The 24,956-nt window shown below is 40.5% G+C and overlaps 1 protein-coding gene across 19 annotated transcripts in view; it reads left to right on the forward strand.

The window, feature by feature from the left end:
- The first annotated feature begins 321 nt into the window (after positions 1–321).
- Positions 322–24,956, forward strand: part of INTS10 (integrator complex subunit 10) — a 29,805-nt gene continuing 5,170 nt past the window's right edge. For 2 of the 19 annotated variants that reach the window (XR_012002544.1, XR_003234266.2), the window contains exons 1-16: positions 421–762; positions 1,277–1,344; positions 2,538–2,641; positions 3,309–3,448; positions 5,611–5,692; positions 6,191–6,331; positions 6,745–6,916; positions 7,351–7,520; positions 8,440–8,573; positions 12,780–12,936; positions 13,930–14,012; positions 15,250–15,402; positions 18,254–18,362; positions 22,433–22,512; positions 23,585–23,848; positions 24,589–24,682. Coding sequence is in view for 15 of the 19 variants with exons in the window: in XM_072763361.1 (XP_072619462.1) it covers positions 634–762; positions 1,277–1,344; positions 2,538–2,641; positions 3,309–3,448; positions 5,611–5,692; positions 6,191–6,331; positions 6,745–6,916; positions 7,351–7,520; positions 8,440–8,573; positions 12,780–12,936; positions 13,930–14,012; positions 15,250–15,402; positions 18,254–18,362; positions 22,433–22,512; positions 23,585–23,747; positions 24,589–24,682 (1,979 nt within the window). In the remaining 4 variants the exon portion in view is untranslated. Of the gene's footprint in view, positions 763–1,276; positions 1,351–2,537; positions 2,642–3,308; positions 3,449–5,610; positions 5,693–6,190; positions 6,332–6,744; positions 6,917–7,350; positions 7,521–8,439; positions 8,574–12,779; positions 12,937–13,929; positions 14,013–15,249; positions 15,403–18,253; positions 18,363–22,432; positions 22,513–23,584; positions 23,849–24,588; positions 24,683–24,956 lie in introns of all 19 variants that reach the window. The other 17 variants (XM_072763361.1, XM_025993700.2, XM_072763364.1 and 14 more) reach the window with 14 other exon arrangements.

Raw genomic sequence — 24,956 nt, forward strand, 5'->3', positions numbered from 1 at the left:
GCACTTCCCAAGTGCTCATTACTGCAACAGCTCAGTGTCTGTGGCAAAAGTCAGCGAATAAAGACGCGAGAACAGATTGTGGACATATTCAGGAAAGACAAAATGTGCCAGAACAAGCGCTAAGAACGACCCTGCCCTCTGTGCCTTGCACCCTCAGCCGGCCCCAGACTGTTGGCTCGTAAACCTAATCCCGGGCAAGGACCCGGGCCAGGTTAGGTTCCTCCACTCCGCCCGGGCCGAGGGAGCTCCGCGCCCCGCCCCCGCCGCTCCCTATAGGCCGCCCGGGACCCTCGGGGACCCCCGGGACCGCCCCTAGGCTACGAGAACCTGCGGAGGGAGCTCGGCGACTACAGGCTCGCGCGCATGCTCCCTGGCTGGAACAGTCACGCTGGAGCCCGCGAGAGTGCGATTCCCTTCTCCACATTTTGGAGGTGACCGGGGAAAGACCGCACAGAAATCCTGGTCCCCGGAGGTGGAAGGGGCTGGGCGGTTCCTCGCAAAACGCGGAGAGCTGCTCCGGATCGGCCAGCCCGACATGCGCAGAAGGTACCCCCGCGGCGGCGGCGGCGGCGGCGTCTCCAGAGCCGGAAGGTAAACGGCCTCCGCTGCCGGCGGCCGGACGCCTCCGGGGTCATGTCGGCCCAGGGTGACTGCGAGTTCCTGGTGCAGCGAGCCCGGGAGCTGGTGCAGCAGGACCTGTGGGCAGCCAAAGCGTGGCTCATCACCGCCCGCAGCCTCTACCCCGCCGACTTCAACATCCAGGTGAGGTCCGGGCGGCCGCGCGGTGGAGGGGCGGGCGCGTCGCAGGCCCCCAGCCTCCGCTCCCTCTCCTCTCACCCCTGCCCCGCTCCCCGATACCCCGCGCACGCCCGCCCCCCGCGAGACCCGCACCGTGACCCCGCTGGAGGCCGGCCGGGCGGGGGACTGCAGGCAGGGGTGCCCTGCTGCCGGCTCGGTGGCCGGATGGCACCGCGGCGCCCCGGGAACGGCGCTCGCTCCTCGTTTGTCAGCGCGGCGGCCATTTGTGCAGCGCTTGCTGCTTTGGGCGCGTCATCCCGCCGGCCTTGGGGACCGAAGGGTGGTAAGGGAGCCCGAGGGTCGCATGCTAGGCCCCGGGGCCCTGCGTAACCAGGTGATGCTCAGGGGTCAGGCCCCCGGGCTGGGGGTGCTGGGTGCAGGTTGGGAGCGCGGAGCCAGGACCAGCCCCGGGCGGAGTCGTGACCCCGGGGTCCGCCGTCTCTGTGTGACCCGTGGGTCTGATGTGTGTCTGTTGCAGTACGAGATGTACACCATCGAGCGGAACGCCGAGAGGACTGCCACCGCCGGGAGATTGCTCTACGACATGTGAGTGTATGTGGTGACCTCAGCCGGCCCTGCCCTGAACCTCTCAGGAGGCTGTGTGTGGGGGTGAGAGGAGATCTTTAAGATCGCCTCCCTGCTCTGAACCCTAGTCTTGAGGCCAGGCCTTCAGTTAACTGCCGGCATTCCTACTCTGCAAGAAGTCTTCCTCTGTTTTATTCTTGTTAAAATTTTTCTTTCCAATAATCCGTTTTATTTTGGAAATAATACAAGCTCTTTGCAGTTCAAACGCTACTGAAGTATAGAGAGTGACACATGAAGGTCCCTCTGACTCAACCAAAGTTCTGTGTGTCTGTGTCCACATGTAGACACAGGACCATACATCCAGGTGGGGTTTTGTGGGGAAGGGTCACAACAAAACTACTCATAATCTGCTGCAGCGTACTCTCTTCACCCACTGGAATGGAGGGACGCCTTTATTTTTCAGTATGCATACTGTGTTTGATATATGGATTATATCTTACTCATATTTGCATGTCCATAAGCAATTTTGTATGCATATTTTGGTGTTTTTCTGTAGAGTACATTCTTAAACGTTGATTTTCACAGTCAAGTATGTACACGTTTTATATGTTGACACACTATCAAATTACTCTCCAAAAAAACGCTATTCCAGTTTACCTTTCTACTAACAATGTATAAGAGTGCCCATTTTCCCACACATTTGCAAACATTGGATGTTATCAGTCTTTCTATCAGATTTTAATTTTTGCCAATGTGATAGAAAGTGATATCTTGTTATTTTTATTTATGTATTTATTTATTTTTATATCTTGTTATTTTTAAAAATTTCTGCTCATTGTATTACTAATAAGACTGAGTATCTTCTCAAGTGTTCTCTCTTGGCTGTCTGTATTCTTTCTGTGATTTGTCTTTGCCCGCTTTTTGGTTTTTTTTCTTTGGGTTCTTTTCTCTTGTTGATATTGAGAAGTGCTTTATGTATTATGGAGATTTGTCTTTTTTCACTTCTAAGAACCTCCAAAGACTTTTGGATTAACTTCATTTTCCTTAATTAGTTTCTATTTTTATATGCTTTTTGATTTGATTTGGTATATCCACATATTTACTTGGAATAAAGAAAAATGTGTATCTCTTCTAGTGCTAATGTTCTTTTCTTTTCTTTTTCTAATACTATGTAGATTCTGACGTTTAAATTTAACACATTCATTTTAAAATAGGTTTGTGAATTTCCCTGACCAGCCAGTGGTATGGAGAGAAATCAGCATTATTACATCAGCACTGAGGAACGATTCACAGGATAAACAAACCCAATTTTTAAGAAGTAAGAGCAGAGTGACACTTAATGATGTAAAATTTCTGTTTCTAGAATACTAAGTTATATACCATAATTGCAAAAAAACTCACATCTGTGGTATTGGTACACAAATGTGTGTTTTGTTCTTGACAACTCAGGTCTACAAATGGTGTCATTTAGTCCCTTGAGCATTTGCTTCGAAACCTCTAAGCTTCCTTAAAGTGTGTAGTTGTATCATCCCAGGGAATTGGAGATGTTTTTAACAGGTTTTGCAATGATCAGAAAGCATCTGTAGATGAGGCAGATGTCCACAAAACAGGAGGAGACTTTTAGTGATTTATGACCTTTCTTGTTAACCTTCACTCTGTGTTGGTTGCTTTAGCCAATCAAAGATTTCCTCTTTGAGGAATCAAAGCACATCCTCTTTGTCTCAGCCAACAGCAAGCACTGTTGTGACCCTTCACAAGCACCATTCTTGTCTTCTGGATCCAATAAGGCTTCCACATGTTTTAGGGTCTTGCAGCAAACCTGTGTCCAATACCACCTGACCCAAAAGCCTTCTAGGTTGTAGATAAAACCAAACAATGATCCTAAATGTAGTATTTACTGTTTTGTACATGAAAATACCTTATTTCCTCTTTAGCTTCAGGATCTTCTTTCTTAAATTTTTTAAAGTTAAATGTGTTATGTACAGGTTTATTTGAAACTCTCCCTGGTCGAGTCCAGTGCGAAATGTTACTAAAGGTTACGGAACAATGCTTCAACACATTGGAACGATCAGAAATGTTGCTTCTACTTTTGAGACGCTTCCCTGAAACAGTGGTGCAGCATGGGGTATGATTTTGATCCTTTCCTCTTTTTTAAGAGAAAATGAAATTGATCAATACATTCATCAGTTGGGTTAAGAGCTATAGTGTATATTATTCTAAAGCAGAGATTCTAAAGAGCACTAAGTAAGATTGAACTTAAATCAAGGAATCTGTCAGTAAAGCTAAAAGGATTTCACTCTTTTCAAACTTTATAAATTTCCAGTAGAAGCGTAAGGAACACTTACACTGATTGATTTGCCTTACAATCAGTGTAAGGAAAAAGTCACCAAGCTTTGACACTGCTGTTTATTTGCAATCTGTGTAGTAAAGTTTTTTTAAAAATCCTATTCCAGGGATGCCTGGTGGCATAGTCAGTTGAGCATACAGCTCTTGGTTTCAGCCAGGTCCTGATCTTAGGGTTGTGAGGTTGAGCCCTAAGTCAGCTCCAGCTCAGCATGGAGTCTGCTTAAGAGTCTCTCTCCCTCCCTCTGCCCCACCCCCACCCCGTGTACACTTGCTGTTGCATGTTTTCTCTCTCTAAAATAAATCTTTTTAAAAAAAAATCCTATTCCACGGTGCCTGGGTGGCTCAGCGGTTAAACGTCTGCCTTCAGCTCAGGGTGTGATCCTGGAGTCCCAGCATCAAGTCCCATATCGGGCTCCCTGCATGGAGCCTGCTTCTCCGTCTGCCTCTCTCTCTGTGTCTCTCATGAATAAATAAATAAAATCTTAAAAAAAAAAAACCTCTTCCATTGTAGTCAACAGTGTGTTTGAATTTAACTGAGAGCCGTAGTCTGTTGTCTTCATAGGCATGTTTTTCATGTGCTTTTTCCTCTGTTCCTTATATCTGTAATAATAATTGAGTGCTAGTGGCAGGCATTGGTGTTAGGTATCTCCTTCCATACTCTCTGAACCCCTTGAGGTAGACAGTATCCCACTTTACTGATGAGGAAACTAAATCTTAAATATGTTAGTTCCCATAGCTAGTTAGTGGAAGATTCAGGGTTCAAATAATGAACTCTATAAATTCAAACTCAATTGTTTATTCTTTCCCACACTATCTTTCAAGTTTCTGGCCCTAGTTAACCTTTTCTATACCTCCCTATATTAGCTTCCTAGGGCTGCTATAACAAAGTCCCAGAAAAATGAGTGGCTTAAGACAACTGAAATGTATTCTCCCTCAATTCTGGAAGTTAAAAATCCAAAAGCAAGGTGTGGGCAGAGCCACGCTCCCTCTAAAGGCTCTAGGGAGAAATCCTTCCTGCCTCTCCCTAGCTTCTGGTGGTCACCAGCAATCTTTATCATTTTTTGTTTTGCCCCTATATCATTCTGATTTCTGCCTCTGTTATCATATGGCTTTCTTCCCTCTGAGTCTGTGTTCCTGTGTCTTTACATGACTGTAAGGATTATAATCTTTGGATTTAGGGCCTGCCCCAACCCAGTATGCCCTCATCTTAAATAATTGCATCTACAAAGACCTTCCTTTTTTTATAAGATAAAATATATGTAAGGTTACATTCTGAGACTTTGAGTGGACATGAATTTTGAGAGGATGCTATTCAACCCAATATGTTCCTTGATCATTACTCAACTTTTAGCTTTTTGTGTTATATTATCTTTTCCATTGTTTTACCCCTACCCGTGTATTGCCAGGTGATCCCAAGGAAGATAGTGCAGATGTCTGGGTGGATTTTGATAAGCCTATCTACTCTGCTAGGGAATGCATAGTAGAAAGTAATGGAAAGGTGGCCTTAAAAGTCAAAAAGTATGTCCAGCCTAACCCAGGCTGAATGGCTACTCCTGACAACTCTTGAAAGTGATAAGGTTTGTTGACATAATACATCTTGATCTAGAGAGCACAGTTTCTACATTCTGTAGAAAATCTCTATATCTCTTTTATCATTCTAACTAGTTCTAGTGCTTCCTTTAAGTTTCTGTTGTTAGCATTTTAATATTGCTAGTTCAGAGGATAATAAGCAAGACAAAGTAGTCAGTGGTCAGATGAATTTGGGGTTTCCTTCTGGGCCTTGTGGCTGATGTATTCCTTTGTTTCCTAATCTTTAAAATGAGAGTATTTGTTTCTTGGGGAAGTTGGCATACACAAACTGGTAAATTTAAAAAGCCATTTCTGTATGAAATTCCGACATCTTAAACTGTAACACATTTAAGTGATTATATTTTGAAACAGGTCGGCCTTGGGGAAGCATTATTAGAGGCTGAAACTATTGAAGAACAAGAATCTCCTGTTAACTGCTTTAGAAAATTATTTGGTAAGAAAATTTTTATTTTGTTTTAGTTCCTTGTGGTGAGTAGAATATGCTGGAGTAAATATCATTTAAGGGATGAGGTCATTTGTGGAAAGGAAAGGAACTTTTTATATTAGGAAATTTAAGTCCTTGTTTATTTTAGTCCGAAAAACATTTAAACAACTTCTGGATTTTTATTATGTAATATTTGGTATCCGAAAGAATATGCATAATCATAGATGTAAGTATGAAAAATAATAATAAACATCTGAATTGTCACCCAGTGTAAGAACTAGGCCCTTTTCCATAATGTAAAGTCTGCCTATGGATTTCCATGCTAACTCCATCCACTGGTATCCCTGTGCACTGCAGTTTTTAAATAAATGTGCCATAAAGGGTTTTTTTTCTATATATTTTAGATACCACAGTTAAGTGAACTCTAAAATAAATTTTGTTTCTATCAGAATTGTAGGGCAGACAGACAACTTAATTTTTTTTTTCCTTATCTTTCCTCTTCAACAGTTTGTGATGTCCTTCCTCTAATAATTAACAACCATGATGTTCGATTGCCTGCTAATTTATTATATAAGTACTTAAACAAAGCAGCTGAATTTTATATCAATTATGTCACTAGGTCTACTCAAATAGAGAGTCAGCATCAAGGTAAGTGAGAATATCCTGTGATTTTATTTTTACAGACTCTAGTAAATTACAAACTCAGAAATCCCTCATCATTCTGGTTTTTCTCATACTAGTTTGATAGTGTTCTTAAGGTGATTTCCTAGAAAAAATACTACAAGTAAGAAATGAGACTTTTGGAGCCAGTTTTACCCTTTGGAACAGTCAACTTGCTGAACCATAATGTTAGTGTACTGAGCTTCCTCCACATACCACAGCTCAAAATGCATTTCTTGCTATACTCATGGCCAATTGTGGGTCTTTAAAACACATAATGTGTTGTGATTCTGTGCTCTTGCCTTGGGAATAGGGATTCAGACTTTGTCATTTTCTGTCAAGTACCACATACATAGTAAGTGGTAAGAATAATTGTAGGCTACTTTGTTCTCATTTCCCAGGTACTCAGGAAGCATCTGATTTAATGTCACCTAGCAAACGGAGCTCTCAGAAGTATATAATAGAAGGGCTGACTGAAAAATCGTCCCAGATTGTGGACCCTTGGGAGAGGTTGTTTAAGATTTTAAATGTTGTTGGAATGCGATGTGAATGGCAGATGGACAAAGGAAGACGGTAAGAAAATTGTTCATTTCCAGAATTGCTTAGCTAGCCTTCTGATATCGTAGTCCCAGGATCTTTAAAGGCAAAAACACTCTCTTAAAAAGTATATAATAAGTAGATACACTTTTCTTGGTTATTTTCAAGGTTACTTCTGTAACCTTGGTATTTATGCAAAGAGGGGGGTTTTTCACTTTATTAAAATATTTCCCAACGGAAATATGAACTCTTAAGAGCTGGAAGCACTCCTTGGCATTCAGAGCAAAGAGTAGCTACTTTATCATGTCTGTGTCCTGAAACAGTGGTCTGATCACTGCTCTAATTTGGAAGGGGAATTACACATACCTCCAGCTACATTTGCTAAATGTCATGCTTCTATTGGGGCTTTTCTCTAGACCTTTTGCCAAAAAGCCCAAGGTAAATAATCTTTCTCATCCTTCATCTTTCAGAAGCTATGGTGATATTTTACACAGAATGAAGGATCTCTGCAGATACATGAACAATTTTGATAATGAAGCTCATGCAAAGTATAAAAACCAAGTAGTTTATTCCACTATGTTGGTCTTCTTTAAGAATGCATTCCAGTATGTCAACAGCATACAACCATCTCTATTCCAAGGTTGGTCAAAGAACTTTAGAGTCTCCCAAAATACTGGCTTCAGCTGGAATGATGAAGATAAAAATGTTCACCTTAACATTGTTCTTGAATCCAAATAATTGTGGGGCGACACTAGTGCTTTTTTTAAGTTGTTGGTAGTTTTTATGTATTTTCATTTAAAATTTCTGTATTGGAGTATTTGGGTGACTCGGTTAAGTGTCTAAGTCTTGATCTCAGCTCAGGTCTTGATTTCATGGTTTGTGAGTTCAAGCCTCACATGCTCAATGCCAGGCATGGAGCCCACTTAAGTAACTAATTAAGTAATAAAATTTCTATATCAGAGGATGTAGTGGTACTATGAAACTAAATACAGATATTTAGTGCCTCTATTTTGAAAAAGCAACAGATGTAGCAGAGTACTGAAGTAGATTTTACAAAGATTTTGCAATAGACGAAGATTTTTTTAAATAATATTTTTGCATATAAATTCTTAAAAATGTGAAAATAGAAAGGTAAGAGTGAATCACCTACCCATCCACTATAACACAGCTCTCATTTTTGTGTATGACCTTAGTCTTTCACATATTTAGGTTTTGTTCGGAGTTTGTAGCTATAAGGTATTAACATATAACTTCACAGTCTTAAGTGTCTCACTAATTTTCTGATTCGTGATCACTCTAAAAAACTTTTGTATACATAAGAACAAATACAGAGAGGGAACTTTGACCTGTAGTCTGTCATTGAGAGAGAACCTTTATTAATAATTTGGTGTATATCTGTATAGTCTTTTTGCGTATTCATGTTTGTCTACCTGAGATCAAACTGAACATACTTTTTCATGACCTTTATTTTAAATGACTGCTGAGTAAACTTCCACTTAATACTAAGTTTTCTTTTCTTCGCTGCATTTTTAAGTATTGGTTTTTCCCCCTATCCATAGGTCCTAATGCCCCAAGCCAAGTGCCACTGGTTCTTCTTGAGGATGTGTCAAATGTGTATGGTGATGTAGAAATTGATCGTAACAAACATATACATAAAAAGAGGAAACTAGCTGAGGGAAGAGAGAAAACCATGGTAATCCTTTCAGATATGATTAACAGATTATATGTTTATGGCTTGTTGAAAATGAATGTAAAATACAGCTTTGGAGCTAAGTTGATAAAGCTTGGGTCTTTTAATTATAATTACTATGTAAATCAGTGGTTCTTAACTGGAGGTGAGACATTTGGCAGTATCTGAGGACATTTGATTTCCACAGCTTGGTGGGACGGAGTTGCTATTAGTATCTACTTTGTAGAGGCCTCCCTGGCATCCCTTGCTGCTAACTGTGCCACAGTGCACAGGACAGCCCCACAGCAAAGATTTGTCCAGCCCAAAAGGCCGATGTAAAGAAACCCTGGTATAAGTTAGTTCTACCTGTCATGACTGTATGGCATCAATTAAAGGTAAAAAGCAAAGCCAAATGAACTGCTTTGAACACGTAGACAGGGTGCTGTGCTGAGTCCTGGCCTCAGAATGGAAAGGGCCAAGGTGTTCTGGCTAGAAAGTCATTACAACCTAATGATGTGGAAAGGAGATGTGTTGGAAAGGTTTCATGAAGGAGGTCAGCATTTGAAATCAGCCTTGAAGGATATAGAGGGTTTTGTCATTTGGAATTGGGGAGGTGGGTTTTGTGAAGATAAGACAGTTTGCACAGACATGTGGGACGCCAGAGAATGTGAGGAGCCATTGATCTTATGATGGGGCCAGGCAGCAAGCTGGACAGAACAGTGATCTTTCAGCTTATTTTACAGCAGAGTGATGCTTTCAATGAAAGCTTAGTGGAGGTACAGTGTGTAACAGGATAGTGGAGGTCAGGAGTCCGCAGACGACTTCTGCGAAGGGCCAGGTAACAAACAGTTTAGGGTTTACAGGCCCCACCGTCTCTGTTGCAGCTGCTCAGCTCTGCTGTGACAGTACGAAAAATAGCCATAGACAATAGGAAACAGATGAGGTGGCTATGTTCTAGGAAAACTTTATTGCTAAAAACACCATCTGGCCTGTAGGTCCTAGTTAGTTGGCTGTGTAGTACAGAATGGAGCAGAGAAGGTGAAGCCTTTCTGAAGGCTTGTGAGGTTATTAAACCTGATAAACTCATTTGTTTCCTCCCACAGAAAATGCACACATGCACAATTTCACCAGTAATTTCAGAAGTTCAGAGATGCTTTGAATTCCAGCCACGAGCCCCAGGTTGAGAACTCTGCTTAACTAGGCTTTCCCAGATGCCGTCAGCTCTCCCTCTGGTTTCCGTGAATGTGTAGTCTGTCCAGGCACCTCATGTTAAGACCATAGACACCCTTCCTGCCATGTGGATGATAGGTTGTCTAGTACTAGTTTTGTCTGAAAGCAATGACATGCCCTATACAAATCAGTATAAGTAACACAGCTCCATCAGTTTGTTTCTCTCCATCACCACCTCTTGCTCCCTGTCCAAGCCATCCATATGTCACAAGAGCTGTCATCTTGTCTCCCTGCTTGCACTCTAGCTCCTTACAGTCTCTTCTTGTCCCAACAGCTCTAGTGATGTTTTTTTAAAGACAAGTCAGACATCATTCCCCTGCTTTACCACCTCTAGTGGCTTCCCATCATGCTCAGAATAAACTCAAACTCTCCACTTTGGCTCCAGAGCAGTTATTGAGCAGGCCTTTGCATGCTATAGACACACTGGCCTCTCTGAGCAGCTGTAGTGCTCTGAGCCCCTTCCTGCCCCTGGATGTCTGCCTCCGAGCTGTGCTGTCTACCAGCCTGTGTCCTTGTCACTGAGTTGTCAGCCCAGGCATTTCTCCCTCTGAGGTCTAGAGATGCCCAACCAGTTTTCTCTATTACTCTTATTTCAATTCTGCATGCATACCCCCTATTGCTGCCTACTTTCTGGTTTAGTCATTTGCTGGTTTACTGTCTGTGTCTCCTCATAAGCTCTGTACAAGTTCTGTGGGGCCAAGGACGTTGTCCGTCTTCTATTCTGGACATCAGGATAGTGCTTGAGCTGCGGCTAGTGAATGAGAGATTCCCAGTCTTTCTTCTCAGACTCAGTGTCCAGCCATGGAATAGCTGTTTAAACCCTCTGGCCCTCTGGTTCCTTCTGTTTTTACCTCTCCTGTGTCATCTAGGAGGCTCTGCTCTCATACTCTACCCCTCCAACCAACTTGGGTTTCCATCTGTTTTTGTTTTTACTCTTTTAACTTATCTTTCCTGGTTTTCACTCTATCCTACGACTGTGGGACCTATCCTGACCTGCCACAAGTCCAGTCGTGTCTATGTGTGCCATCACAGAAGAGGACATAAAGCTCAGCCTATAGACTTGTCTTACTCATAGTGTTTTGTTTCTTTCCATTATGTAGCATGTAAAAATTGGGAGATTTCTCACAACAGTTGAGACGTCTGACTTCTCTTTAGTAATTGGAATGTCTGATACACTGGGCCAGATGGAGGCTGCCCTCTTCAGACAGGCATACGCTCTCCACCCAGCCTAAGTCCCTGGCTTGTGTGACATGTCAGGTGGCTGGGATGGTGGGGGCGCTGGCCTCTCCTGTGGACTGTGTGTTCTCTACCCATACATACTTATGTATGTTCCCTATAGTCAGGGTTCTTGCTTATAGCATCTGGCCAAAACTTCAGAGTGTATGTTTGCACTTCAGAATCAATTTCAGAAACTGTTTGGAAACAATTCCCACCATATCTGAGGTCCCTTCCATAAACTTCCAATCTTGTTTTGAGGCAGGAATATTTTCTGTAAGTTGGAACAATGAATTACACATCCATATTAGTATATTCTCTCAGTTTGGCAACATGTGGCAAGGAACTGGACCCTGATGAAGCAGGATATCTAACAGGTTTTGAGTATGTGTCATTACTGAGGGAGGATAAGAATATGGCAGCTAAATAGAGTGGGTAGGGAGGGTCCCCAAGCATCAAGGATAAGCAGGAGAATACCAGGCTCTGAAAGTGGGGGAGAAAGGTGAGTAGTGGGAGGGAGGTGCTTATTTTTTCTGAGATTAGCTTGAGGAATGGAGCTTTCAGCTGAAATATTTGTACATAGATTTAAATGAGCATAGTGGTGTAAAAATATGATGGAGAATTTAATTAGGGTCATTAAGTTAGTAAAATAACCTAGATGGAATAAGAGAGTCAAGAATTTCTCAGCAAAATAAAATTAAGTGGAGCTGTTTTACCTTTACTATTTTTTGGCAAGCTGTCTGACCATGCTTACTGGTGCTTATAATAGATGCAATTCTCTGAGAGCTCTCTTTTCTTTGATTTTATATTTCTTGAGATGAAGAGCAAGGAAAGTAGGACTCTTTAATGTAAAATACAGAAAGCATTAATAGATGAGTACTGGCAAACCTACTTCCCGGCTGACACTTTGCATTGGGAGAGCAGAGCTGGAGAGGACTGGCCGTGAGAGAAGCTATGTATAGGGAACAAAAGACAAGTAAAAGTCATTTCTCTGATTCTTAGAGCATTTGGGCATTAATTTTATTCCTCTACGTGATAAACTTCTTTCGAAGCAAATTAAATGATTTCACACATGGAAAAATAAACTATAAAACATATGCTACTTTACCTGTATCTCTGAATGTAAAACTCTTATTTGGGGCTTTAATAACATCGATATGTTCTTAAACTATTGCAAATTTTAACCCCATAGCTTTACTTAGAAGTCAACATCAGCTTAGAATTTATCAGAAAAATATAAGCTTAGTTTTTAAGGTAAAAAATTAAATGTGTGAGAGTGAAAAGATGAAAAATTTATATTAATTTTAAAGCCAAATTGTTAAGTTCAAAAAATGATACTCATGATAGTATCCTTTGATATAAAATCCATATAGTAATCAGAATTGGAGGTAATAAATATAACAGTGTCTGAGGATGGTTGACCCTTAAATAACATGGGGGTGAGGGGTACCAACCGGCCCCTGCCCTGCACAGTCATGTATCTGTATAACTTTTGACTCCCCCAGAACTTAACTACTAGTAGCCTATAGCTGACCAGAAGCCTTATCTATAACATTAATAGTTGATCATCATATATTTGTATGTTCTATGTATTATATACTATATTCTTATAATAAAGCCGGAAAAATAAAATGTTATTAAGAAAATTATAAAGAAGAGAAAATACATTTACAGTGCTGGACTGTAAAAAAATCCATGTGCAAACAGATCTGTGTAGTTCAAACCTGTGTTGTTGAAGGGTCATCCATGTATGACTTTAATTCCGCTTCTTTCACCCTCTCTAAGCAGAGTTCAGACGACGAAGACTGTTCGGCAAAAGGCAGGAATCGTCACATCATAGTCAATAAAGCTGAGCTTGCTAACTCCATCGAAGTGCTGGATAGCTTTAAGCTAGCCAGGGAGAGCTGGGAGTTGCTCTACTCCCTGGAATTCCTTGACAAGGGTAAGAACATGCCTGTCATATTGGTGCTGTTTAATTTGTTATCAGTGTTACCAGTGTGTATTATATAATTATTAATATTCAAATAACCATTTACATCTTAGCTTCTACTCTGAACGTTTATTATAATTAGGATTAGGGTGGAGTTTGAGGGAGAGATTTTGGTCTTTTAACATTTGTATTGCTGGCCTCTTCTTTTTCTTGCTGGGTTTATTCTGTGTTTTTAGTTGTTCGACTTTGTATCTTCCTTAGTCACATGTAGCTAAGCATACAAAAGGTAATGCTGTTTTTATCTGCCTGAAAAACTCACCGTACAGAAAGCCCATTTTCCTTTGAGAATAGACTTAAAACTATGGGGAGTTTTATAACTATTGACTATTTCAGCTGACTAAGGAAACTAACTAGTGGATTTTTGCCGTACTTTGGAATTAAGCAGTGTATTTTTCCTTTCCTTCTGGCCAGAGGCCCTTCATCCCTTGGCCTGCTGTCACATACCTCTACAGAACCCTTGGTCATTTTTTCTAGGTAAATGCAGCACCCCTCCATCTCTCCCAGTCACATCTAGAATTGCAAACATGTATGTGACCTTTGGGGGATTTTTCCTTTACTTATAACTTGACTTTTTAAAAAATGAATAAAACTCTTAGCATTGTATCTTTATTATCTAAGCTGGGTGAAAGGAAAATGATACTTTTGTTCTGAGGAAAACAAAGTAATTTACAAGATAAATGAGGTAATATGTGAAAAACATTTTGAATAGCCCTTGGGACCATGGTGTGTGCTTAGTAAATATTGAGGCCTGATAACAATAGTGCCTGCGCATTACTGGTAGGTATTACATTCTAACTTTACTAATTGAGATTCTAGACCATTGTTTTAGAAATCAGAGTTGATAGTTAAAATCCATGTTTTGGAATTTTGTGGTTGTGGTGCATTTGTTTTGTTTTCGGCTTCTGTGTTAACATGCTTTTGGTAAATTTGCTTTTGAATTCTCAGAATTTACAAGAATTTGTTTGGCATGGAAGACAGATACTTGGCTTTGGTTAAGAATCTTCCTCACCGATATGATCATCTATCAGGTAGAGTCATGTATTTTAAGTTCCTGTGTCTGTACAGGATGATTATTATTGGGATGCAACTGTAACATGTAGGGTGCAAATGTTCCTTCTGTAGACTAGTCATGCTCTGAGCGATTATGGTCCACTTTCATCTCAAAATAACTCCAAAATGACAAGCCCATATCTTCTGTGTTATTTTTGCTATGTCCAGTTACACCTCTCTGTAAAAGTAAGGTTTTTACTTTTCAATAAAAGATGAATACTTCTCACACCTCCTCCTCTCTACTCTGATGGAGTCCTTCTGCCTTGCTCTCCTGTTCTTGGGCTACATATGCCTGGAATGGAGAGAGCTAATAATTCCCCAAGAAAATGCAGAGCTTCCAACCTGTGTTGTTGAAATTGTCTTCATTCTACATAAAGAGAAATGGCATTAGTAGTAAAATATTTCTAAGAAATGGCATATCCAAGACATATTTTACCTAAAAGTTTGTGTGATTTTTATTTAGTCTTAAGGATTAAGACCAAGGGAGCCTGGCTGGCTCAGTCGGTAGAGCATGTGACTCTTCATCTTGGGGTCGTGAGTTCAAGCCCCATGTTGGAAATAGAGATTATTAAAAAATAAATAAATAGGGATCCCTGGGTGGCTCAGCGGTTTAGCACCTGCCTTCGGCCCAGGGCGTAATCCTGGAGTCCCGGGATTGAGTCCCACGTCAGGCTCCCTGCATGGAGCCTGCTTCTCTCTCTGGCTGTGTCTCTGCCTCTCTCTCTGTGTGTCTCTCACGAATAAATAAATAATAAATAAATAAGTAAGCAAACAAACTTAAAAAAAAATTAAGACCAGAGAGAAAAAAATCTTTGTCCATATCAAGTACCTCCATAGAGAACCCTCCATCTAGCTTTAAGTAAGTTGGTTTAATTATTGCTAAATCTCCTTTTTCCTCCTCAGATGATCAGAGCTACCTTATTTGTAGTTGCTTGCTAGTTGCATAATTAACTGGAGATTTTTAAAAATATATTTGGGAGAGAATAAGCCCAGAGAGGAGGCAGAGGGAAAGAGAGAGAGAGAGAGAGTCTTAAATAGACTCTATGCTGAGTGCAGAGCCCTACTCGGCTTGATCTCACAACCCTGAGATCACAACCTGAGTCGAAACCAAGAGTCAGATACTTAACTTATTACGGAGCCACCCAGGAACCCCAACTCTGGAGATTTTTTTAGATGGTGGTGGTTTTCACCTCTTTGCTGGTATGTCTTTCTTAGGGTCAATATAAAAAAGCAATAGCCAGCCTGCATCATTTAGCAGCTCTCCAGGGATCACTTCCTCAGCCACAGATCACAGGACAGGGAACACTGGAGCATCAGAGGGCACTCATCCAGCTAGCAACTTGCCACTTTGCTCTAGGGGAGTACAGAGTAAGTAATGTATGCCTTGCAAGTGGGGAGGGCCCTCAGATGTGCTCAGCTACCTTGGGGCCTCCTCTTTACCCTGGAAGGACCTTTTAATTCTGCATGTTTATTTGAAAGAGGATTTTGCTGCCTGGATTTTATCACTTAATCTGTTGGTAAAAATGTTGATGATTTTGTTTTACTTTGTTTTCTCTTTACTTATGTCTTCCCTGAAATTAGGCTTCAGTACTTTTCAGGTTTTCTGTCCTCATTCCATTTTGTTGGAGGAGGGTTTCTTTTTTCTTTACTTTCTTATCTGGAACCATTTAGAGAGAAACCAGTCCTATTGTACTTGGACAAAAAGACATTTACTAGGTGGGAATGGAGGATTTCCATTAGTTTATCTGACCCTCAGATTCTCTTTTTACATGATGAGGACACCTGCTACTGGGTGTTGCTAGAGCAGACATGTAAACAAGTCTATTTCCGGCAGTCATGAGCCCCTCCTACCACAGAGTGGGGACCATGTGCTCTATCTTTGAATCTCTCTTAGCACCTACCACAAACCACAAAGTTTGCACAGCTTTGATACTTAATATTAAGGTTCGAATTAAATTAAAATGTACATTAAATTAATTAAAAAGCACATTCTGTATTCTTTATACAGCATAAATTCAAGGCCACAACTTAACACACAAACTCTGATTTCTTCACCTTTCTATATGTTAAGTTGATTATTTTGTGATTAGTCACCCTGAATTAAGTTTTTAAACTTGAATTTTGAAATATGATTTATAATTTGCCATGATGATATTTAGGAGGAAACAGTATGTAAAGTATGTGCATTGAAAATACTTTTCTGCCATTCTTTATGTAATTATCAGGTACCTAAATCTTCATTCCAGTGAATTCCTCCTGAGAACTTGAAGGAGAACACATATTTACCTACCCAGATATCCATATATCACGTAGAATTAAAGACTACACAAGGCACTCCTGTTCAGCGTCATATTGGGGAATATAAAATAAATAGATTTAAATAAGCTGGATGAACTTATTCTCTTTGGGGTTAAAGCTGATTGGTGTTAGGCCTGCATCCTTAGTGTTAAAGCTGATCGGTGTTAGGCCTGCATCCTTAGTGTCTACCTTAACCTGCTTCCTGACTTTCAGCTTCTGCAGCTGTCTCCAGCTCCGACCCAGCATGTCCAGATGAGAATTTCCTTCGTTCTCTGGCCCTTGGATGTAAAACTGTAGAGTCGTGGGTTGACTCTTAACTCTTACTCTGGCTAATCTTTTTGAGTCTTCCAGCATGAAACTTAGTATCTTTGGTGTAGTGCCTTTTATTTCCTCTGCCAGGACCCTGATCCCTGGCTCTAAATGGAGTTGCTCTGTGTATAATCTTTTTCCATCTCTAAGTTACACTCATTGCTTTCTATGAGATTGCTATCATTATTCCACTTAATCGAAATACTGACTACCTAGGTGCCTAGAGTTGAACTGTGTGCTGGGGGTGGAGGTATAAGCAGGGTTTGGGGCATGTGGGATCCCTGCATCAGGACATATAATGTGAGTTACAGAGAAAAGTACAAGTATTTATAGGAGAACGTTAAAAATTACATACTTAAGCAGTATGTCCGTGATATAGGCATAGTAGGCATTCAGGGAAGAGCATTTTCACCAGAGTCCATGTAGTCAAGGAAGGATCTAAGGAAAGGATTGGCTGGAGGTGTACATTGAAGGATGGTGGTGTGTGACTCTGGGGGACACATTGTGCCCCTACCACTTCCTAGCTCTGTGACCTAGGGCAAGTTATCACACCGAGCTGTCAAACTCCAGTGTTCAAGTCCTGAACTACCAAACCTTCAGGCTTTTAAAGCTAGAGCCTCACCACCCTGTGGCCTTAGCTGGGTTCTAAATGTACCAAGATACCGATGCTCTCAGCTGGCTGTGGCTTGGGGCAACTAGAGCCCCCAGGTCAGTGCTACTGGCTCTGAGCAGCCTTACAAACATTTTCTGGGTGTGCTAAGACTGGGAAGTATGAGTTTAAGACTGCACTTTGTCATCTGTAAAATGAGGATAATAAGAAGGTTGTATGACCCATAGAACATGCTTCCCAAATGAAATCTAGCTCTCACTAGAATATGAACAGGTGGACTCGTAGGTGATCCACTCTGTGGATCGAAAGCAACCTTTGTGTTGTGTGGCACTTGAGGTCTTCCTCAGCCTCCACCACTGCTATGGACCACTTTATCTGTTTATTTCCTAAACCATGCATTCCTTCCCCTCACGTAATCACCTAACAAATACCCAGCCCTTTTTCACATCGTCCTTTCCTCCGAAAACCATTTTTTCTCTTTTCTACATTCCAAATCTTTTCCCTTAAGGCTTAGATAAGGGTAACCTTCCGACCTGAACTATTTCCAGCTAGTTTAGCCTGCGTATATTTCTCCTTCATTTTAAATTACATTCTATATCATTCCATTTAGTTCTACTTTATGTCCCATTTTGTTGATTTTCTTTTCAGTGAGTTAGTAAATGTCTTTAAGATGGATATACTTCCTTTGGATGCCGCTCTGTTGTTAAACATGTTGGTAGTTTAGTTAATATTTCATTAATTTTTAATTTCTGTTCTTTTTTTTAACAGGAAAGAATGAGTTGTTATTCCCTCAAAGGTCTAGTACCTAAATTTGATCTCAGTTACTTTTTCTGTTTGCTGTTGAGCAAACAGTAATGATCTTACAAAGAGTCTTGAGGCAGTGCTACGAACCTCCATGTGCACAGGTTGCCCAGTTGTATGCTACATGTATGTTAGTGTTATGTTGATTTGCTTTCAATCAGAAAATTTCAAATTGGTACCTTCTCATCTGATCTTCTTTAGATGACATGTGAAAAAGTCCTTGATTTGATGTGCTACATGGTACTCCCCATTCAAGATGGAAGCAAATCACAAGAAGAACCCTCAAAAATAAAGCCCAAATTTAGAAAAGGTACCATGACAAGTTTTATTCTTACTTTGTAAATACAGCTTTAGGACCCAAGACTGGGAAATTTTTTTATGATTCCTGATGAAATAATACTATATGATCTGCAGGGCTTGACAAATTATATAAAAAGTTAATCCCTGCCAAGCTTGTCCTTGGCACTGATTTCATAAGCAGCTGTAAATTTGTCTTTCTTCCAAGATTCTCTTCACTTCCCAAGCTTGTTATCTCTGAAGAATATCCGTGAATTCCTTATCCTATCTTTACCAATTTTCGGAACACTTGCAGACGATTAGTTAAGAAGTGTCTCCTGACATTTTTCTCTCAGGCTATTTTGAGCTTCACCTCAAGTAGCACATTGCTTATTAAACTATATACAGTAAGTTGTAATGCTTATATAAGAAAGGAAGAGAGATTCACTATCAGAGTTCTAAGTTTCCACATTAGAAGTTAGAAAAAGATAAGCAAGTGAAACCCCAGAAAAGTAGAAGACAAGAAATAATAAGAGCAGAAATCTGTGCAATAGAAAATGAAATAGAGGAAATTAACAAAGCTAAAAGTTGCTTTTTTGAAAAAAATAAATTGATAAGCTCTTAACAGGATTAACCAGGAAGCAAGTGAACATGAGTTACTGAGAGCGGAAATGAAAGGGTGAATGTCACAACAGATCCTACCGAAACCAAAAGGCCATTAAGAGAATAAATTATTAATAACTTTATGCCAGTAAATTCACAATTTAGATGAAATGGAAAAAATTCCTTGAGAAACACAACTTGTGCAAATTGACACAAAATGCAATAGAAAATATGAATGTTTCATATAGATACAGATCTCTCAAAGATACTAAATTTGTTTTTAAAAATTTTCCCACAGAACTCCAGATCTAAATGGCTTCACTGGTGAATTCTGTCAAGCACTTAGGAAGAAATAACACCAATCCTACACATGGTCTTTGAGAAAAGAGAGAAAGAGGGAACACTTCCCAATTCAGTTTTTAAGGCCCGCATCACCCTAATAGCAAAATGAAATAAGAGCATTACTAGAAAAGAACGTTAAAAGGCCAGTATCCATCATAAACATAGATTCCAAAATCCTCAAAAAATCTTAAAGCAAACTGAATATATAAGGATAACACATATGACCAAATATACTGGGAATGCAAAGGTGGTTTAACATAGGAAAATCAATCACTGTAATATCACCACTTTAACACAGTAAAGGAAAAAATTCATATGATTCCTTTTTTTTTTTTTTTCATATGATTCTTTTAATGCAGATAAGATTCTGTTATGTTTGCATTTATCATTCATGATTTTTTTAAAAAATCTTAGCAAACTAGACATAGTTGTTCCTCAGCATCATCCTTAACTATGAAATAGCAAAAGCTTTCCCCAAGATCAGCCACAGTACAAGAGTGTCTGTTCTTAAAAAAAAAAAAAGTGTTCTTACCACTTCTATTTAGCATTCTGGAAACTGTAGCAAACACAATAGGCAAGAAAAAGGAAGGCATGAAGGTTGAAAACAGTTGTCTTCATTCACAGATATGACTGCCTTTGTTTGCAGCTACGTGTGTGGCTACATTAGAAAAGCCTTAGGAATCTCCAAATAGGATAACATAAACATAAAATACTTCAGGATAAATTTATTGTCAAGTGCAAAATCATTTTCATAGATCATGTTTGTTAGGGTTCTACTTCTCCCCAAATATATCTGTAGCTCCAGTGAAAATCCCAGCAGACTTTGGTAGAAATTGACAGATTTGATTCTAAAATCTATAGGGAAGTGCAATCCAGACTAGCTGAAACAGTTTTGAAAAAGATAACAAAACTGGGCAACTTACCTTACCTTACCTAATGACAAGAGTTTAAATATAAAGCTACAGTTATCCAGACAATATTGGCATAAGAGTGGAAAATCCAGGACCCACGCAAATAAGGTCAGATGTTTTCAGTGAAGGCACCAGAGTAATTCTTTGGAAAAAGGAAGGGATCCTTGACCAGGTGGTACTGGAACAAAGGGCCTAAGGTGTAGAAATAAAAAAAATGTATGTCATATTATTCACAAAAACTAATTTGAAATGGAGCCAAGACTAAATGGAAAAGCTAAAGTGATAACACATTTTAGAAGAAAAGGTCTTTGTGACTAGTAGGTAGATTCATAAGGACATAAAATTTCTTAGAAGATGAAAACATGACAGTCTTTTTTCTTTTTTTTTTAAGATTTTATTTATTTATTCATGAGAGAGAGATAGAAGCAGAGATGAAGGTAGAGGGAGAAGCAAGCTCCCTGTGGGGAGCCTGATGTGGGACTCGATCCCAGCACCCCAGGCTCACACCCTGGGCCGAAGACAGATGCTCAAGCGCTGAGCCACCCAGGTGCCCAAAAGCATGAGTCTTGATCACTATTGACGTTCTTTAAGGTTATATGGAAGGTTAAAAAAAAAAAAAAAAAGGATAGCCCTGACCCTTTCAAAAAGTATGTGTCTCTGTGAAACAGAAACAGATCAGCTGGGTTAAGACTGGGCCTAGCTGACCTCAAAGCTGATTTTAAAGCTATAGTAATAAAGATAGTATAGTGTTGGCATAGAGACTGGCAGATGAGACAACAGAGAACCAAGAAACAGAGAAACAGGTGATAGTTCAGTTCAGTGGGTGAAGAATGATTTTATCCAATAAGTGGTGCTAGGACAATTGATCCAAATGTAAAAACAACAAAAGTGTGGTCCCTCCTTCACACTACACAAAAATTATTTAAATTTCAAGATTTAAAAATTAAAAGTAGGGCAGCTCCGGTGGCTTAGCAGTTTAGAGCCACCTTCAGCCCGTGCTATGATCCTGGAGTCCCAGGATCGAGTCCTGCATCAGGCTCCCTGCTTGGAGCCTGCTTCTCCCTCTGCCTGTGTTTCTGCCTCTCTCTCTGTCTCTAATAAAATAAAATAAAAGTTTTAAATAAAAATGAAAAGTGAAGCTTTCAAGCTTTCTGAGGAAAATACAGAAAAAATTATTTGTGCCTTTAGGTAGAAAAGGATTTAGGCCGCAAAAAGCATATAGCAGAAAGGAAAAGGTGAATAAATTTAAGTCACATTAAAGTTAAAATACCAACAAAAGTTACTGTGATCAAAATGGATCTCCTGTAAAAAGGGTAAATTTAAATTGTATTTCATGAACCTTTTGTTTTAGGTACATAAACATTTGTAAATATATATATATATATACAGGATCCCCATTACTTTTTGCTACTTTTGTGCTCAGGGTAGCAAAGGATTTAGGATATAAAGAGCACATGCCATAAAGGAAAGGATTAATGTTTTGGTTTGAAAACTATTGCCTAAAGTTTTTTTCCCTGTAAGTGCACAAAATATACGTGAGAATGTTTATTTCAGCATTGTTCGTAATAGTGAAAAGTTGGAAATCCCACTGTCCACCGTAAAAGAATGATTGAATGAATTGCAGCACATGTAAATAGAATACTGAATAAACATTGAAAGCCAATGAACTTAAAAAAAAAAAAAAAGCCAATGAACTAAATCAAATAGGTATCTATAGGTATTAGTATGGAAAACAGTTTGCAGGAGGATGTGTACAATATGACACCAGGTATGTAGTAGACTGAAAACGTGCAAAACTTCCCTCAGTGGTGTTGCAAAGGAATATGAAACCCCGCATTCAGAAAAATAGGTACTCTAGGGAGAAGGGAAGATTCTGTAATCTGAAAAGGGGCTCAAGAGGTTTCCACTAAATTTGTGAGACCTTAGGTTAAAATCTTTAAAACAAAACATTAACATTTTAGACCAAGTGTGGAGCACAGTGGTGTTTCTAACACTCTATATAATTTTCTCTACATTTGAAATGTCTTTTCATAAAAAGTATTTAAGAAAGGTTAGAAAAGAGGATTGATAAATGAAATCCAGAGATCACTTGAAAACCAGTTTTGCCATCACTAAATATAACCGTGGTTTAACTGTATTTGCAATCAGGTGACTGTCGCTTACCTTTTTTTCTGGAAAGCCTCTTAAACATATGCTTCACAAAGCTGTTTTCTTTGATAACAGATGTATTGTGGACTTTTGTCCCCAGGTTCAGATCTGAAGCTGCTACCTTGTACCAGCAAGGCTATCATGCCGTACTGCCTGCACTTAATGCTGGCTTGTTTTAAGGTAAGCTGAAAGTTGATTGACATGCACAAAATGCCATCTGAAACCCTGTTCTGACGAATTGGAGTGTCTTGGTGTTGTGGGGAGAGCACATGAACAAATACTAACTGTGGATGGCACTGGGCACAAATGAGTAGGAAATGATCCCCATTCTCGAGCAGTTTACAGGTAGTTGTGGGACAGTTATGCAAATGACCTGGCCCATCATGATGGTCAGTAAATATTTTATGAATTAATGTATGTTGGGATCTATTAGCTAGGAGAAGAGAATACACATGCTATTGGGTTCCTAGAAGGATGATGAGTTTATGATTATAAAGATGGGGTTAGGTGAAAGGTACCAGGCATTTGGACAAACACCAGCAAAGGCGCAGCATTGCTGGGAAGGTTTCCAGGCTGTTGGAAGAATACCAGGCCCCTGGCTGCCAGTGGACCTGAGCACCTGGTTTGTGAGCCAGAGAACAGCAGTATTGGGTTTCTGCTTAAGGGCCAGAACTCCCAGCCTTTATGCATCCTCAGAATCCCTGGAGGCAACAAACAATTCAAAGTGTGGTTTGAGACCTAGCAGCTGCTGTAGAGCATGAGGGCCTTGAGCCACCTCTGTACTCCTTGGGCCGTGGGCCGCTTGCTTCCTTCCTTGTGGCTTGCTGCCTTCTCCCCAGGCCATGTTATCTCCCTTCCCAGCCTTCTTGCCCACCCTCTCCCCACAACTGCCCCCTTCACAGAAATCCCTGACTTCCTCTCTCTGGCATGCAGAGCCCCTCAGCTTCTCTCGCCCTTGCCCCAAAGTCAGAGCTTCAGGCACAGCGTGCACGCCCCACTCCCATCAGGACACTCACTGAACCCGCTGCCAGGGCCCGTGTCTGTAGCACAGAGGGAACTCCAGCCTCTTTGGATAGGACCCACCTTTCAGAAGGCAGTGTGATGTTTGCCTAGCAGGTGTATGTTCTACTTTGTTCCCTGTGTCTCACAGTTTCTTAGAGCAGCATTTGTTTTAGGAAATAATATTTGGTATGTTTAAGAGCAACCTGTATTTCCTCTTCCTTTCTTGTCTGTGCCAATCCTTATCTTGCAGCTCCGAGCTTTCACAGACAGCAGGGACGACATGGCCCTGGGGCATGTGATTGTCTTGCTTCAACAAGAGTGGCCGCGGGGAGAGAATCTTTTCTTGAAAGCCGTCAATAAGATTTGCCAACAAGGAAATTTTCAATATGAGAATTTTTTCAATTATGTTACAAGTATCCTTTTTCCTGTTTAAGCATAAGAAATCCTGACTTTTTCTTTTCTTTTTCTTTTTTTAGAATAAATGCATGGTACAAAAGTGAAACAATCATTCCAGGTAGAAATAATGGTTTTCACTATTTGGGGGGAAGAGAGAAAGAATGACCATTAAAAATGGGCCTGTGGCAGTTGGTCTATGAGAGTCGTAAAAGGCCTCATAGCGGTGACAAAAGCAATCAGAAATGCCAGTAACAGTTCCACTTTCCACCTCTAGCAACTTCTAGGAAGATACTGAGATGCCTACAGTAAAGGCTTCCGGTTCCTAAGAGGCCCAGAGTGGCCTCCCCGGGGGCACTGACTGTCCCCTGGGGTCAGCTGGTAGAGCACCATGTCCAGCTGTTAACAGCTGCCACTGAGAACCCACCACGCATGCTGCCCAGCCCAGCCATTGCTTTGGACAACTGGGAGCATTGTGTTTCATACCCTTGTAGGGAAAGACCACATTTGAACAGTGAGGAGCATGCTATCCTTTCCATGTGCTTTAGGGCAGTAGTTCTTAAACCGTTTCTGGGGATACAGCACCCCCACTTCCTTTTTCATTTTGCATTCAGAAATCAAAAGATTTTGCTGTTAGGACCATATAGAATCTGTTTATTTAGAATCTGTATGGAAACCTATTTCTTTATGAGGTGTTATAGTTGGTATAAGAATCTTTAGTTTGGGGCTTAGACCGACCTGGGTTCTGGTACGGACCCAGTTGGTGGGGTGGCCATGGGCAAGTCAGTCACTGCCAGCCTGGCCCTCCAAGAGAGGGGGCACCTTGTCTCTGCACGTGGTTAACCTGAATCTGACCTGCAGATATCGATATGCTGGAGGAATTCGCCTACTTAAGAACTCAGGAAGGTGGGAAAATTCATCTGGAATTGCTACCCAATCAAGGAATGCTGATCAAGTAAGCATGTTGTCTTGCTCTTCCAGTGCTCACCTTTCATGTGCTTGTCAGAAATATCTGTAAGTTTTGTAGCTTTGAGAAGTTTCCTAGAAAGGAATCCAAACCTGGTGTCTGTTTTTGAGAGTATATTGGAGTCTAGGTCCTTCTGAAATCTGATGGTTCCTTAACTACATTTCTGATAAAACATTTTTTAAATTGGGGTACTTCTGTCACTTTTAAAACCCTTTCACTAAACAGAAGTCTCATTCAGAGTATCTTTTCCTTTCCAAAATTT

This window comes from Vulpes vulpes, chromosome 7, assembly GCF_048418805.1.
Source record: "Vulpes vulpes isolate BD-2025 chromosome 7, VulVul3, whole genome shotgun sequence".
Taxonomy (NCBI): domain Eukaryota; kingdom Metazoa; phylum Chordata; class Mammalia; order Carnivora; family Canidae; genus Vulpes; species Vulpes vulpes.